This window comes from Podarcis gaigeae, assembly GCF_964106915.1.
Source record: "Podarcis gaigeae genome assembly, chromosome: 18".
NCBI lineage: Eukaryota > Metazoa > Chordata > Lepidosauria > Squamata > Lacertidae > Podarcis > Podarcis gaigeae.
Window position 1 is genome coordinate 1,247,668 of NC_139696.1, and position 15,587 is coordinate 1,263,254.

Genomic DNA, 15,587 nt, shown 5'->3' on the forward strand with positions numbered 1-15,587 from the left:
ATCCAAGTCGTTGTTGAACAGAAATACAGTTAAGAAGAAATATATTAATAATGATAGTGATATTTTAGGGAGCAGGCGAGCAGGCGGGGCCCATGACTTACATCCTAGGAGCATACACAACACAAAACACAGTTGCTGTATGTAGGTTTTATTTTATTTGCTTTTTATCTTATGTTTTGGAAATACACATGCAGGTTTTTTTTTTAGCTTTTTTGGGGGGCCCCAAGAGAGCGGGGCTGTAAGCTATAGTTTGCTTAGCTTATGCCTAAATCTGGCACTGCCCCTCCAACGTTTCTCCCATGAAAATAAGGACGTCCTATTCCATCCCCTCCAACATTTCTCCCCTGAAAATAGGGACGTCCTATTCCATCCCCTCCGATGTTTCTCCCCTGAAAATAGGGACGTCCTATTCCGTCCCCTCCAACATTTCTCCCCTGAAAATAGGGACGTCCTATTCCAGGGGTCAGCAGACTTTTTCAGCAGGGGGGCGGTCCATTTGAGAGCTTAGAATTCTTACAACGATGGCTTGGGGACTTGAAAGGTGAAACTAATATATGAGACAGACTCGTGACATGCAAAGCGAGATAGGTTGATTTGTGATAATTGTGATGATCATGGCGTACAGCTGGTGAAAACCCCAAATCAACCATCTCAGAAAATTAGAATATTCAAGAAAATCAGCAAAACAAGGATTGCAAATCGAACGAGATTGGACCTCTGAGAAGTAGAAGCACATTTCGCTTTGCATGTCACAAGTCGATCTCATCTATTAGTTTCACCATTCAAGTTGAATTCCTGAAATCAAGGAACTTTTCCACGATATTCTAATTTTTCGAGTTTCACCTGTATGTCCAGCTGTCCTTTGTCAACAACAAATTGCCGCTGTTTTTGTGGTTGAATATATGCCATATGGCAATATATGGGCCTCATAGGTATCTCAAGCCATTTGCACATATTGCCCTGCAACCAGTCCATGCAGAATGTCGGCACCCTATATATAAAAAGGAGCAAACCAGGGATATTTTAGGGACTTACATCAGAGGAGCCTGCACAACACAAAACAAAACACGGTTGCTGCATGTAGGTTTTATTTTATTTGCTTTTTATCTTATATTTTGGAAATGTACATCCAGGGTTTTTTTCCCCATTTATTTTTTTGGGGGGCCCCCAAGAGAGTGGGGCCCTAAGCGAGAGCTTGTTTAGCATAGACGTAAATCTGGCACTGTCTGGAAGGGAAACAGATCCCCTCATTTCTGAAGGATGTTTCGTCAGCATCATGTGATTGGGGATAGACTGCCATGAACGTGGGAGCTCTATTCAACCATCCTTGCTAGCAAGGTCTATCCCGGGAAAGCTAAATAATGCCTCCTTTTTCCTGAGATATATATACATATAGGCCTATCTAAATGCGTACATGATATCAAAATTTATACATAGGCACGCCACCCTGCTTCTTGCAAAAATGTAGGAAATGTCTAGAAGCGACAGCAACAACTTAACTCTGCCCAAAGGGTGAATTTACAGCTTTGCTTTGCCGTTGTTGAAAGCATTCGTGGTTTACATTCTAATCTTATGAAGAAAGTCAGTGCCAGGGGACAGAAATGGTGGTTACATACCGTATTTTTCGCTCTATAAGACGCACCAGACCACAAGACGCACCTAGTTTTTGGAGGAGGAAAACAAGAAGAAGAAAAAATCTGAATCTCAGAAGCCAGAACAGCAAGAGGGATCGCTGCGCAGCGAAAGCAGCAATCCCTCTTGCTGTTCTGGCTTCTGGGATAGCTGCGCAGCCTGCATTCGCTCCATAAGACGCACACACATTTCCCCTTTTTAGGAGGGAAAAAGTGAGTCTTATAGAGCAAAAAATACGGTACCGTGTTTTATCATCACAACAGCCCTGAAAGGTAGGAAAGGCAGTTTGTTCAGTTTGCTATCTCATTTCCTCCCCCCGACTCAGTTCTCCACAATTGCACGTCATTTTTGGACGACGGCTATTTTTTCAAAAACCCTCCTTGAAAAACTTTTCAATGCAACTTTGCCTAAGACACACAGATTTCCCCCAGGAGATCTCCACAGGATATGACACATTTCTGTGTGTGCCTTTGCCAACAGATGCCTCTCCATGCATAATTTCCTGGAGCAAATGCATTTTTTTGCACGAATCCGCCAGTTGGGGAACTGCGTTGCAAAATTCGGGGTATGAATTTCAAACCACGTTTTGCTCAGATTTACGTTGTTGAGCTTTCGTTTCTGGGAGGGATAGCTAGGGGTATAATCAACCAGTGGATCGTGATCAAGCTCTTGAACATGCCTGCTTTTGGAGCATCTAAATTTCTTGCTAGGGCTTTCCAGATTCGGGGGACAAAACTGGATCGGGAAAAGGGAAAGGAATGATCCGCTAAGGGGTTGGGGAGTAGAAAGGTAAACCATCATTAATAGCGGTTATTATTATTTTTATGTGTGCTTGCGAAACACAACAAACCAAACGGACCGGCTGCATTTAGGATAAGAGATCTTAAATTGGGCATCGGTTGTGTCGCCAAGAAGCAGCGAGGGTTTGGGGGAAGATACCAGGGAAGAGGGCAGTTTCCCCCATTCAATGCTGATGTCCATTTCCGCTTCGATTCCCTGTCCCGTCCGAAATGCATCTCCAGGTGAGGAAATTTCCAAACTCCGCACTCTTCCCTTTCCAACAATCGAGTCTTAATTCCCAGGTGCTGTTCCTGAAGGCCTCCGGCGCCATTTCCTTTAACCGCTGTGGCGGGAAGAAATCAAATTCGGAATGAGTTTATACAGTAGGCTATTGAGATTTACAAACGTATTCGGATACACTGGTACCTTGGTTCTCAAACACCTTGGTTCTCAAAACCCAGAAGGGAGTGCTCTGGTTTTTGAACGTCTTCTGGAAGCCGAACATCTGACGTTTTCCGGAAGCCGAACATCTGGCTGTCGGCTATTGTTTCCGGGGTGCCCGCGCCAATCAGAAGCCGGGCCTCGGTTTCCGAACATTTCAGAAGTCAAACAGATTTCCAGAACGGAGTAAGCTAGGCACTTTTGGTTTTGCTCTTTATTTTGCATATTTTGTTTTTGAGGCTTTTTCGGTTCATTTGTTTTTGTGACTGTGCGGAACCCAGACCAGCTATTGATTGATTGATTGATTGATTGATTGTGTGACTGCGGAAATGGATAAAAGCCCCCCATCCAAACAATGACTATTGTCAGGGAACTGCCATCGGAGCCAGAGGCGGAGGGAAGGCTCCAGAGGGATGCCGGAGAGGGTCCCAGTAGGGAGAGAGGCAGCCCATCTGGTGGGGAAGGAAATCAGCGTAGCACCAGTGGAGAAGGGGGGCAGATAGGGGAATCGGAGATAAGGCTCCAGGACTCCTCACCGGAGACCAGCGGGGAGAGCACGGGTCCTCCGCTGCCCACACCCTCCCTGCGCAGAAGACTTCCGAGTAGGAGGTGACTGGGCGTCAAAGAACTTCTTTGCTGGAAGAAGTTCAAGAAACGCCCACTGGCGGATTCAGCCAGCGATTGAGACAGCCACGGATGGGTGGCTGTCCGGACAGAAAGGGTTCACCCAGGTGACTCAGCCAGGTGTGGCGACGACGACTTACGCACGAGCAACCCCCTAGAACGATTACAACTATCATCCGGACCTATGGCAAAATCTGCACCTATGGCAACCCTACTTTAGGATTAATGGTTCTATTTCTGCAAATGTACAGCCTGAGTATAGAATGGAGGGGCTCACGGCATGGAGATCTTGCCTCCCCTTTAGGTTTCCACTAACGCCCCAAGCCACGGTTTCGAATCCAGCCCGGGGAGAGACATGCCTCTGCATCTCCCACTTCCAGCATCAGCCCAAACCACAAAGACACACAGACAAACCTTTCCTGCTGTTCCCCATTCTTCATGGGGTGGGAGAGCTGGAACCCCCCCCCCCACATCTGCAGGGCCATATTTAGGTTTGATGAGGTCCTGAGCTACTGGAGGTAATGGGGCCCTTTATATGTCCAGCTGTCCTTTGTCCACAACAAATTGCCGCTGTTTTTTGTGTTGAATATATGCCATATGGCAATTTATGGACCTCATAGGTATCTCAAGCTATTTGCCCATGTTGCCCTGCAACCAGTCCATGCAGAATGTCGGCCCCCTATATATAGAAAGGAGCAAACCAGGGATATTTGAGGGAGCAGACGGGGCCCATGACTTACATCAGAGGAGTCTACACAACACAAATCATGGTTGCTGCATGCAGGTTTTATTTTATTTGCTTTTAATCTTATATTTTGGAAATGTACATCCAGGGTTTTTTCCCCCCTTTATATTTTTTGAGGGCCCCCAAGAGAGTGGGGCCCTGAGCGAGAGCTTGTTTAGCTTATACGTGAATCCAGCACTGGACATCTGGCAACCAAGGCCGCCCCCCTTGGGTTTCAGATAGTACATGGGGAGCCGAGTCTGAAATGGTTCCCATGGCCCTCTAAATCTATGGTGGCTCGTTGACCAGAAGTTACGTATTTAGGAAGCGTGGCCTCGATTCTGACCAAATTAGAGAAAAACAAACCGAGTGGGAAGGATGATGCAAGCTTAAAAGAGGGCCAGGGCCAGGGTAGAGCTCTCATTCCTTGGAGGTTTTTAAGCAGAGGTTCGGGTCGCCACCTGCCATGGAAGTTTGAGCTCAGATTCCTGCATTGTAAGCGGGTTGGGCTGGATGACCTTCAGGGGTCCCTGAGTACAACTCTGCGAGTCTATAAGATCTAGAGCAGCGGTTCTCAACCTGCGGGTCCCCAGATGTTGTCGGACTACAACTCCCATCACCCCTGAGCTCTGGCCTTGCTAGCTAGGGGTGATGGGAGTTGTAGTACAACAACATCTGGGGACCCACAGGTTGAGAAAGGCTGATCTGGAGAACATAGAATCATAGACCTTCCTATGGTCAAACAGCTCTGACCACGTGAAAGCCCTTCCTGGCGTTGAGTCGGGCTCTCCTTTCCTGCAACTCGGAGCCACGGGTTCGAGTCCTACCCTGCGGAGCAGGAGAAAACAAGCTTGCACCCTCTTCCATGAGAGAGCCCTTGAGATAGTGGAAGATGGCTCTCCTGTCTCCTCTCAAGTCTCCTCTTTTCCAAGTTGAACACCCTCAGCTCCTTCGACCGTTCCTCATCAGGCATGGCTTCCAGAACCCTTGAACATCTCAGTCTCCCTCCTTTGCCCACCTTCCAGCCTGTCAACATCCATCTTAAATTGTGCTGCCCAGAACTGGACACCGTATCCCTGCTGTGGTCTGACCAAGGCAGAATAGAGAAGGACTACAAGTTCCCTTGATCTGGACACTAGACTTCCATCTCTATGATCCCGTGATTCTCTGAAATCTGGGACCTGATCCGCCTGCCCCCATAACCTGGGATCACCCCCATATTGACACCACACCTTATCTACTGGGCTCTGACCCCGAAGCATCCAAACTTTCCAGCAACCCAACAGAACAGTAGCTCAGCCCCTTCTCTCTGCCCCATAGACCAGGAACGTATTAAAATCACATTTTTTCACTACAGGACCTGGGGGGTTGTCCCGCGAGGACGGCTGGCGGCTGGTTCTGCAGCTTCCCATTCTCCAAAGAAGGTTTCTTGTTCTCCAGAGTTCTCAATCGATCTAAAGGAACACAAAGGAAACATGTTCCGAGGTAAGGTTTCGCCTTCTGAACAGGAGCAACCGACCACTTACCCTATTTTCAGGGGAGAAACGCTGGAGGGGATGGAATAGGACGTCCCTGTTTTCAGGGGAGAAACATTGGAGGGGATGGAATAGGATGTCCCTATTTTCACAGGAGAAACGTTGGAGGGGATGGAATAGGACGTCCCTATTTTCAGGGGAGAAACGTTGGGGGGGATGGAATAGGACGTCCCTATTTTCAGGGGAGAAATGTTGGGGGGGATGGAATAGGACGTCCCTGTTTTCAGGGGAGAAACGTTGGGGGGGATGGAATAGGACGTCCCTGTTTTCAGGGGAGAAACATTGGAGGGGATGGAATAGGACGTCCCAGTTTTCAGGGGAGAAACGTTGGGGGGGATGGAATAGGACGTCCCAGTTTTCAGGGGAGAAACGTTGGAGGGGATGGAATAGGATGTCCCTGTTTTCAGGGGAGAAACGTTGGAGGGGATGGAATAGGACGTCCCTCTTTTCAGGGGAGAAACGTTGGAGGGGATGGATGGAGCCAAGTGGGGTGGGTTGACTCACCAGCACTGATTTGTATTCCCGGGGAGGCAGGATTCGGCTGCACGACTGCACCTGATCTTCCAGGGAAGATTTGTGGGCTGGAAACCGAACCAGCAGTATTCACGACTCTCCCTGCGTTCCAAGTGCCCCCCATCGTGTTGGCACTGCTGGACGAAACGGGGCTCGCCGGCCTCACGAATGGGTTGCTGGGGAACGAAGAAGTCCCCTGCGAAGCAAAGAACCCTGATATCTCCTCTGAACAAGTCCTGTGAGTTTTCAGCAGAGCTGCGCAGGCGGAGAAGCTTTGAGGGCCACATTTGGGCCCCCAGGAAGCTCCCCGCCGGCCCTTCTGCCAACTCCGGCAGGTAGTAAACAGCCATCCTGCCAACCCTTCCATGCCCAGTTCCGTTTATATCCAGGTTTGGTGGAGCCTCTGCACTTTCGAACCCCAACAACAACTCGGCGAGGTAGGCTGAGAGCGAGCAACTGGTGAGTTTCATGGCTAAGTGGGAAGATTCGAACCCCGCTCCCCCAGGACTTGTCACGACAGCAGGCCCTCTCTCTTTAGACCCAATTCCTACCCATAACGTTTGCCCCGATATTTATTCCATTAGCCCACTTTACCCCTAAACAATAGGGTGGTGATTGGTGTTGTGGTAATGTTGTATTGTATTATTTATGCAAGTTGATTTTATCTCGAGTTAAAGATCTGACTGGGACAAACCTCGTTACGTTGAGCTGGTATTTTGCACAATTTGTATACGGTGTCTGTTTGATCATGTGTGGTTTGCTGTGCCTCATAAAGGACATTAAAGTAAAACCTCCCTAAACAGGGCTGCCTTCCGATGACTTCTAAAAGTCAGATAGTTGTTTATTTCCTTGACATCCGATGGGAGGGCGCCACCACCGAGAAGGGCCCGTCCCTGGTTCCCTGTAACCTCATTTCTCAAAGGGAGGGAAGCGCCAGAAGGCCCTCAGCATTGGATCTTGTTATAACGAGGCTATTATTGGACGGTAACGGAAAACTAATAAAATTATGATCCAAAAATGGAAGAGGGAACGGGCGTCTGAGGAGCGCCGGAATTGCGGCTTCTTACCCTGAGATTACCCTGAGACACAGGTGGGGCTGTGGGTTAAACCACAGAGCCTAGGACTTGCCAATCAGAAGGTCGGCGGTTTGAATCCCCGCAATGACGGGGTGAGCTTCCATTGCTCGGTCCCTGCTCCTGCCCACCTAGCAGTTAAAAAGCATGTCAAAGTGCAAGTAGATAAATAGGTACAGCTTTGGCGGGAAAGTAAACGGCGTTTCCGTGCGCTGCTCTGGTTTCCCAGAAGCGGCTCAGTCATGCTGGCCACATGACCCAGAAAACTGTCTGCGGGGCGGACAAACGCCAGTTCCCTCGGCCAATAAAGTGAGATGAGCGCCGCAATGCCAGAGTCGGCCACGACTGGACCTAATGGTCAGGGGTCCCTTGACCTTTACCTTACCCTGAGATTCAGGCATGCTGTCTTGCTCTGCTGCAACTGCAGCTGGAGGGTCTCCTTCTCCCCGACCAGCTGCTGCCTCTCTACGTACATCTTCTTGGTCTCCGCATCCTGGGCATCTTGGAGGATCTGTTTCTCCCTCTCGCACTGTGATTTTTGGGCGCCCGCTTGGCGCTCCTTCTCCTGCAAGCTGTGGGTGCAAGTGGCCTTCTCTCTTTGCAGCCTCCCGTTCTCCTCGGCCGCGCTGCTCACTTTCTGGTCCACCTGCCTGGCCAGCACCTCGAACTGGTCCCTCATGGCGTCTGTCAGCAGCCGGAAGTCCTGACGGGCGCTGCCGACCTGGTAGCACGAGGTGAACTTGGCCATGACTTGCTCAAAGGATGATCCTAGGTTCTCAGGGACGGGATTCAGTTTGGACAGGACTTGGGAACCCAGGTCACGGTAGGTCTGCATCCGCGACTGGTCTCCCAGCCGGTCGATCTCGCAAGCTTGCTTCTCCTTCTCTGTCCGGTCCAATTGATCCTGCAGGTTTTTCTGGGCGCCGGACAAGGCACCTTGTTCCAGTTGGCTCCTCAGCTGCAGAGCGGCCAGTTTTTCCTGGAGAGAGTCGATCCGAACTGCGGGACATTCGAAAAGGAAGAGAAAGACAAAACGATATGAAAAAAAAAAGTTTTGAATAACTTTTGTTTAAAAAAACCCAGAGGCTTTTTTTGTTAGGTATTATAGGTGGAAAAGAAAATAAAAAGTTGTTTTTTATTTACCAATATATAACCAAAAGAAAATAATATCTGCCAAAAGAAAATAAAAAGTTGTTTATGTGTGCAGTGACAGCAGCAAGGGGCTGTTTCCATCCCCCCAAAACACAAGGGTCAGATACAGATAGGTAGCCGTGTTGGTCTGCCATAGTCAAAACAAAAAATTCCTTCCAGTAGCACCTTAAGGACCAACTAAGTTACCGGTAGTTCTAGGTATGTGCTTTTCGTGTGTATCTGAAGAAGTGTGCATGCACACAAAAGCTCATACCTAGAACTAACTTAGTTGGTCTTTAAGGTGCTACTGGAAGGAATTTTTTGTTTTGACAAGGGTCAGAGAGATAGATAGATGATGGATAGATGATAGATAGATAGATAGATAGATAGATAGATAGATAGATAGATATAGACAGATAGACAGACAGACAGAAATAGATAGATAAATATAGATGTTAGATAGATAGATGATAGATGATAGATAGATAGATGAAAGATAGATATACATAGATGTTAGATAGATAGATGTAGATAGATGATAGATAGAGAGATAGAGATAAAGAGATGATAGATAGATAGATGATAGATAGATGATAGATAGATAGATAGATAGATAGATAGATAGATAGATATAGATAGATATAGATAGATAGATAGATAGATAGATAGATAGATAGATAGATATAGATGATAGATAGACAGATAGACAGACAGACAGAAATAGATAAATATAGATGTTAGATAGATAGATGATAGATGATAGATAGATAGATGATAGATAGATAGATAGATAGATAGATAGATGATAGATAGATAGATAGATAGATAGATAGATAGATAGATAGATGATAGATGATAGATAGATAGATAGATGATAGATAGATATACATAGATGTTAGATAGATAGATGTAGATAGATGATAGATAGAGAGATAGAGATAAAGAGATGGTAGATAGATAGATATAGATGAAAGAGAGATAGATAGATAGAGATAGATTATAAATAGATAAAAAATAAAATAAAATGTCCAGTAGCACCTTAGAGACCAACTAAGTTATATTATTATTATTATTATTATTATTATTATTATTATTATTATTATTATTATTATTATTTCTTATTGGGGGGGGCGGCAGGATTTCCGGCAGCAGCTGGGCTTTGCACGGATCTCTAAGGGCAGCCTTTCCTGGCCATAGCTGTCAACGTTTCTCTTTTCTTGCGAGGAATCCTATTTGGAATAAGGGAATTTCCCTTAAAAAACGGGAAACGTTGACAGCTATGTTCCTGGCATGGCCAACCGTACACCTGCGGCTGATCAGCCTTCAGGGACTCATTCAGAGAACCAGCGGGCACCAGCTGTCTTCGGCCGAACTTCCAGCAGCCGTAGCCTCAAGGCTAGATTAATAATAATAATAATAAAATTTTATTTATATCCCACCCTCTCCAGCCAAAGCCGGGCTCAGAGCGGCTAACAATAGTAAAAATAGCACAGTTTTCGATTACCACAGTGTGCCCTGGGCCAGGCTGCTCTTACCCTGAGTCGTCATATTCAGAAGGTACAAGTTGTAAGCGCATTCCCGGCTCATCTGTTGGGCAATTGCGTCCTGTCTTCGCTGCTCATGGCATTTTAACTGGGGGAAGATGGAGAGAGGGGTGGGTTAGGATCCAACGATTTGGGGTGGTTGAGGAAAATAAGCAGAGCTGACACTGACTGGAGAAAGCAGCTTCAAATATTATTAATAATTATTTTTTATTATTGATCACTATTAATTAGTGTTAAATCAAACTGCGGGAGGCAGTGGAAGACAGGAGTGCCTGGCGTGTTCTGGTCCAGGGGGTCACGAAGAGTCGGAAACGACTAAACAACAAGAAGTGTTAATTAGTATTGCTTATTGCTTATTGCTATTGCTCTTCTTCTTCTTTGGTGATCCCTCATAGCCGAGTAAGATTGTCTTCCATATACACAGTTTATCAACATGAATTGATTGCAGGTCTTCCTTGGCAATCCCTAGTAGCTGAGAAAGATTGTCTTCCGTATACACAGTTTTAACAGTGAGTCCATAAGTGACAGTGGAGGTCCTTCCACAGTGGGGACACAGGTTTCCGTGTGGGAGTTGATACTGGTGAGGGTTTGCCAAGCGCGCCTTCCTCTTAGCATGTTTCTCCCTCGCGTCCTGAGTTCGAGTGTCTTCAAAGCCTTTGGGAAAGGCTGTTCTCCAACTGGTGCGCTCACAGGTCAGTGTTTCCCAGTTGTTGGTGTTTATACTACATTTTTTTAGATGCCTTGAGAGAGTCTTTGAACCTCTTTTGTTGACCACCAGCATTACGCTTTCCATTTTTAAGTTCTGAATAGAGGAGTTGCTTTGGAAGACGATCGTCAGGCATCCGCACAACATGACCAGTCCAACTAAGTTGATGTTGAAGAATCATCGCATCGACACTGGTGATCTTTGCTTCTTCCAGTCCACTGGCATTAGTTCGCCTGTCTTCCCAAGTGATGTGTAAAATATTTCGGAGACGCCGTTGATGGAATCTTTCGAGGAGTTGGAGATGGGGTTTATAAGTGGCTCATGTTTCCCAAGCATACAGTAAGGTTGGTAGTACAAGAGCTTTGCAAACAAGCATTTTGGTTTCCCTGCAAATGTCCCGGTTCTTTAACACTCTGCACTTTGATCGGGAGAAAGCTGCACTCGCAGAGCTCAGGTGATGCTGGATTTCAGCATCAATGTTGGCCCTTGTGGAAAGAGACCCCCTATTTTTCGCTCTATAAGATGCACTAGACCACAAGACGCACCTAGTTTTTGGAGGAGGGAAACAAGAGAAAAAATATTCTGAATCTCAGAAGCCAGAACAGGAAGAGGGATCGCTGCGCAGCGAAAGCAGCAATCCCTCTTGCTGTTCTGGCTTCTGGGATAGCTGCGCAGCCTGCATTCGCTCCATAAGACGCACACACATTTCCCCTTACGTTTTAGGAGGGAAAAAGTGAGTCTTATAGAGCAAAAAATATGGTAACTTTCCAGGTAGGGGAAGTGATCAACACTTTCCAACATCATTGAGTTGGATTTGATGGAATGCCCCAGGTCCTTATACATTTTACCTGTTTCCAGGCAGGTGGTTCCTGCGGGCAGAAACTGGTCCTTTCGTCTCATTTTCCCCACCCCCAATCTTGAGCTCGGATTTCGACATATCCATGCCACCCTTTTAAACCTCTCGTGGAACTTCATCTGCATCTCAGCGTAAATTTCTCCCGGCAAACACATTTTTGTGTGTGTGTTTTGCCTAAGATTCATTTTCCTCCTCGTTCTTTATTTGCAAAGCAATTCCCACCCCACCCCCGCCACAATGCTTCCTTGAACGTTATTCTCCAGCATTTGATGCAAACATCGGCCTAGCTCAGGAATTTGGGGACACATTACTCTGTCAGGAGAACTGCACTGAAAATTTCAGAAAAGGGTGGATTTGAAAAGATGGCTGTGTTCCGGCTAGTTTACTTTTTCTCTATTATTATTGCTATTATTCATCATCAATCTTCATTACGGTCCAGAGACCCAACAAATTGTTACAAAGCAATACACAATTCATACAGCCTACCTCCAGGTTAAACAAGCATTTTGTTCAGAATATAGGGATCATTGGTTCTTGCAACCACCGATAAAAACTTTGCCACGGCTAACGTTCTAGCATTTGTCCGTTCTTCCAGTAGGAACCTGACATAGTGAGCCTCTGATTTTCCCGGGAAAGGTACCAGCAAGGGTAGTATCAGTTGAGCCCTGGCTTGCTCGTATTTTGCACAGTGCAACAAATATGTTTTATGGAATCGATGTCTTGAGCACACGAGCAAAGTCTGTCCTGGCAGGGAACTCCTCTCAACACTGCAGAAGGAAAGACGTTGAGTCTGGCTTTGGTGAAAAGCCTTCGATAGTTTGGTACTGTCAGGGTTTTAATGTAAGATGTTAACTTAAAGACATGCCCATATTGTACTCCTACTGCCAGCAGACTACAGACTGCGTGTGATCGAGAGCGCAAGTCACTGTGTGCATTATCCCATAATCTTTGCTTTAACATCTTTTGGGCGCCTTCATAACCCAGGTCATACAGTTGGGTAATACAATCATTCTTATCATCATTATCATTATTATTTAGCAGGCAATGCGATATATAATATGCAGCAGCCGTTATGGCAAACAGGCATTCCCTATAAAGAAGAAACACCGACAGGAAGAAAATTTTAACAATACCAATTATTCATATCAACCTTATCCCTTTAGGAGCTGATTGTGGGCGCTCGACGGTCCTGGATATGAAAGCACATCACAAAAACATAACAATTCGAAATAAACTTGTCACTTTTACACGGGCCTCAAAGCATTCTCAGTTTGTGTGTCCATCCACACCCCATTAATTCAATATCCAACAACATTGCGTACCATAGACTCATAAAACCCTAGAATTGGAAGGGACACTCAAGGGTCATCCAGCCCAACCCCCAGGACCAGATTTAGTTTTGATGAGACCCTCAGCTCCTGAAGGTTATTGCTTATTTTGCAGAGGACAACAGATGCTGTCTGCAAACAGCTGTGTCATGACGGTCGAAAGATTGTCTGCCTCCATCTTGTTGCTAAAAGGAAAAAGGGGCTGAATGTTCAGCTATTGCTATAATGATTGTAAATAGTGCTTGCAAAAGGGTAAAAGAGGATTGGGAAATGACAGCGGCAGCACATAACATCCAGTGAAACAGGGACGTCCTATTCCATCCCCTCCAACGTTTCTCCCCTGAAAATAGGGACGTCCTATTCCATCCCCTCCAACGTTTCTCCCCTGAAAACAGGGACGTCCTATTCCATCCCCTCCAACGTTTCTCCCCTGAAAATAGGGACGTCCTCTTCCATCCCCTCCAACGTTTCTCCCCTGAAAAGAGGGACGTCCTATTCCATCCAAACCGGGACGGCTGTCCAAGACTGTCCTTGGAAAACAGGGACGTTTGTAGGGTCTGAAATAAACACCCCAATGTGTGGCACACAGGCTCATCTCTGCATGTATGCGAGCTTCTGGTGATGGCGGGGCCCCCCAGAGATCATCCAGCCCAACCCCGTTAGAGACGGTCTCTCTGCTGACCTTCTCGTTGTTGCAGGCCACCAGGGTCTTGTTGCAGCTGCCGGCCTTGTTCTTGTTCAGGTTGGCCTCCACCTGGCTGGCGTTGAGGCGTTTCTTGAAGTCTGCGATTTCTCCGCTGTGCTCCTGGCCCTTCTTGTTGCATTCCTGGAGCTGCTCCTGCAAGAGTTTCTGGTGTTGCTTGGTGCTCTCCTCCGAGTTTCCGTACACCATGAAAAGCACCAGCCCCAAGATGATGAGGAACTGGATGAGCGAGAGGAAGAGGAAGAAATATTTCATGTAGAAGCCGCAATCCCTTTTATTGGGGTTCTCCTTCAACTCCAAGCCCAGCTTGGCCATCGTGTAGGGGTTCTTCTCCATCTCGCCAACAACTGCCTCTGCCAACCTCGAAGGAGCTGCTTTTGGGTCAGCCGGGCGGGGACTCCAATTCCACGAGTGTTTATATTGCCTCCTTCCTCTCGCCTGACTCCATCCTGCCTAGCCGGAAAAAGCTGCTGGTTCCTGGTTATCAAAAGGGGCCCCCTTGTCACCGGGAGATTTCTCGGGGGGCGGCCTCTCGCAGATCCTTCCCCCTTGTTTTTGTTTTTTCGGCCGACGGGAACAAGGCCAAGGCGGCTTCGCCTCTGCCAGTCTGGTCCCCAGGGTGCCCCGAAAGACGTCAGCCGGGGCAAAGGCATAGAAGGAACCGGAGCATCGTCGAATTTCAGAGGGACAAGGGCCCCCCAGAGATCCTCTGGTCCACCCCTCTGAGGTGCAGGAATCTTTTGCCGGTTGTGGGGCTCCAACCCACAACCCTGAGATGGCCGACTGGCTGAGCTCTGTCCCAGGAGCCCCGGAGTTTCCTTGGCATGGAGGGCAAAGTGGGGGCAATAACCCACTAACTTCGGCCTGCATCCCCCCCAGCCCCAGGCCTTATCACCCAGAATGTCCTTAGCCCCTAAAGCAGGGGCACATACAAAAAGGGACTTTGTTGTTGTTGTTGTTTTTAAAGACATTTGATTATATAATAATAATAATAATAATAATAATAATAATAATGGGGGGGGAACCAATTTAAAATACAGGTTAAAATGCAATTTAAAAATATATAGAATTGTTTGTGGGTTTTAAAGCTTCCAAGCCTTTATCATGGGGAAAATCAGAACTTCAATAGACTTGCTTAATCTCCCCATTCCTTCTGCTGCCCCCCCCCCAATTTTTCCCACCTTCTGTTGAAATAAAATGAGGAAATCAGAGGGAAGCATGTTCCTTCTTCCATGGGACGGCCCTCAAGATATTGGACGATGGCTCTCCTATCTCCTCTCAGTCTCCTCTTTTCCAGGCTAAACATCGCCAGCTCCTTCAACCGTTCCTCATCAGGCTCGGTTTCCAGACCTTTGATCATCTTGGTCTCCTTCCTCTGCTCACCTTCCACCTTGTCCACATCCTTCTTAAATTGTGGTGCCCAGAACTGGACACAGTATCCCAGGTGTGGTCTGACCAAGGCAGAATATTTCTCTGCAAGGAGGAAGGAAATGGGGAAAGCTTTCCAATGGTCTTTGGACTGTAGGGGCTCACACCTCCCTTTTCAAACACAGTCTGGCAAGTACCTGTTCAGCTGAGCACACTTATCAATATGCATAAGAGATTCAGGAACTTAGTATTTACCATCTCCAAGGAATGGCCAGGCTACCCAGAAAAGGCGATTGATAAGGCATGATTGATCAGGTCTCCTGGCAGACAGGAGAGAAGCAACACACTCCCATTTCTGCTGGGGACCACCTCTTTCTGTGATGTATGCATGATATTTGGGGGGGTGGTCTTGAGCTACAAGGTGGCGCTGTGGGTTAAACCACAGAGCCTAGGACTTGCTGATCAGAAGGTCGGCGGTTCGAATCCCCGTGACGGGGTGAGCTCCCGTTTATTGGTCCCTGCTCCTGCCAACCTAGCAGTTCGAAAGCACGTCAAAGTGCAAGTAGATAAATAGGTACTGCTCCGGCGGGAAGGTAAACGGTGTTTGCATGCGCTGCTCTGGTTCGCCA

The 15,587-nt window shown here is 47.2% G+C and overlaps 1 protein-coding gene across 2 annotated transcripts; it reads right to left on the minus strand.

Annotated features, from left to right (window-relative positions):
* Positions 1-1,075: 1,075 nt before the first annotated feature.
* On the minus strand, positions 1,076-14,510 carry PLVAP (plasmalemma vesicle associated protein). 2 transcript variants are annotated; one of them, XR_014559724.1, is made up of 7 exons: positions 13,570-14,000; positions 9,989-10,085; positions 7,708-8,321; positions 6,241-6,445; positions 4,740-5,655; positions 3,645-4,212; positions 1,076-3,212 (listed from the first exon to the last, which is right to left on the minus strand). XR_014559724.1 is itself a non-coding variant. In XM_083720559.1 (6 exons), exons 1-6 carry the CDS (start codon positions 13,924-13,926, stop codon positions 2,749-2,751), a joined length of 1,374 nt encoding a protein of 457 aa, XP_083576685.1. In that variant the 5' UTR covers positions 13,927-14,510; the 3' UTR covers positions 1,076-2,748. The 2 variants fall into 2 exon arrangements, 1 of the variants encoding a protein (XP_083576685.1); XM_083720559.1 differs by lacking the exon at positions 3,645-4,212 and having other exon boundaries at positions 1,076-2,755; positions 5,562-5,655; positions 13,570-14,510.
* Positions 14,511-15,587: the final 1,077 nt, after the last annotated feature.

What these genes read in the sequence shown, in the direction of transcription:
- PLVAP (XM_083720559.1), bottom strand. Translation starts at nt 13,926, where the DNA reads ATGGAGAAGAACCCCTACACGATGGCCAAGCTGGGCTTGGAGTTGAAG. An exon ending in CAGCATGCCTGAATCTCAGG is followed by an intron (nt 6,446 to 7,707) that starts GTAAGGTAAAGG and finishes TTTGCTTCGCAG; the next exon opens with GGGACTTCTTCGTTCCCCAG. An exon ending in GGGAATACAAATCAGTGCTG is followed by an intron (nt 5,656 to 6,240) that starts GTGAGTCAACCC and finishes GTGTTCCTTTAG; the next exon opens with ATCGATTGAGAACTCTGGAG.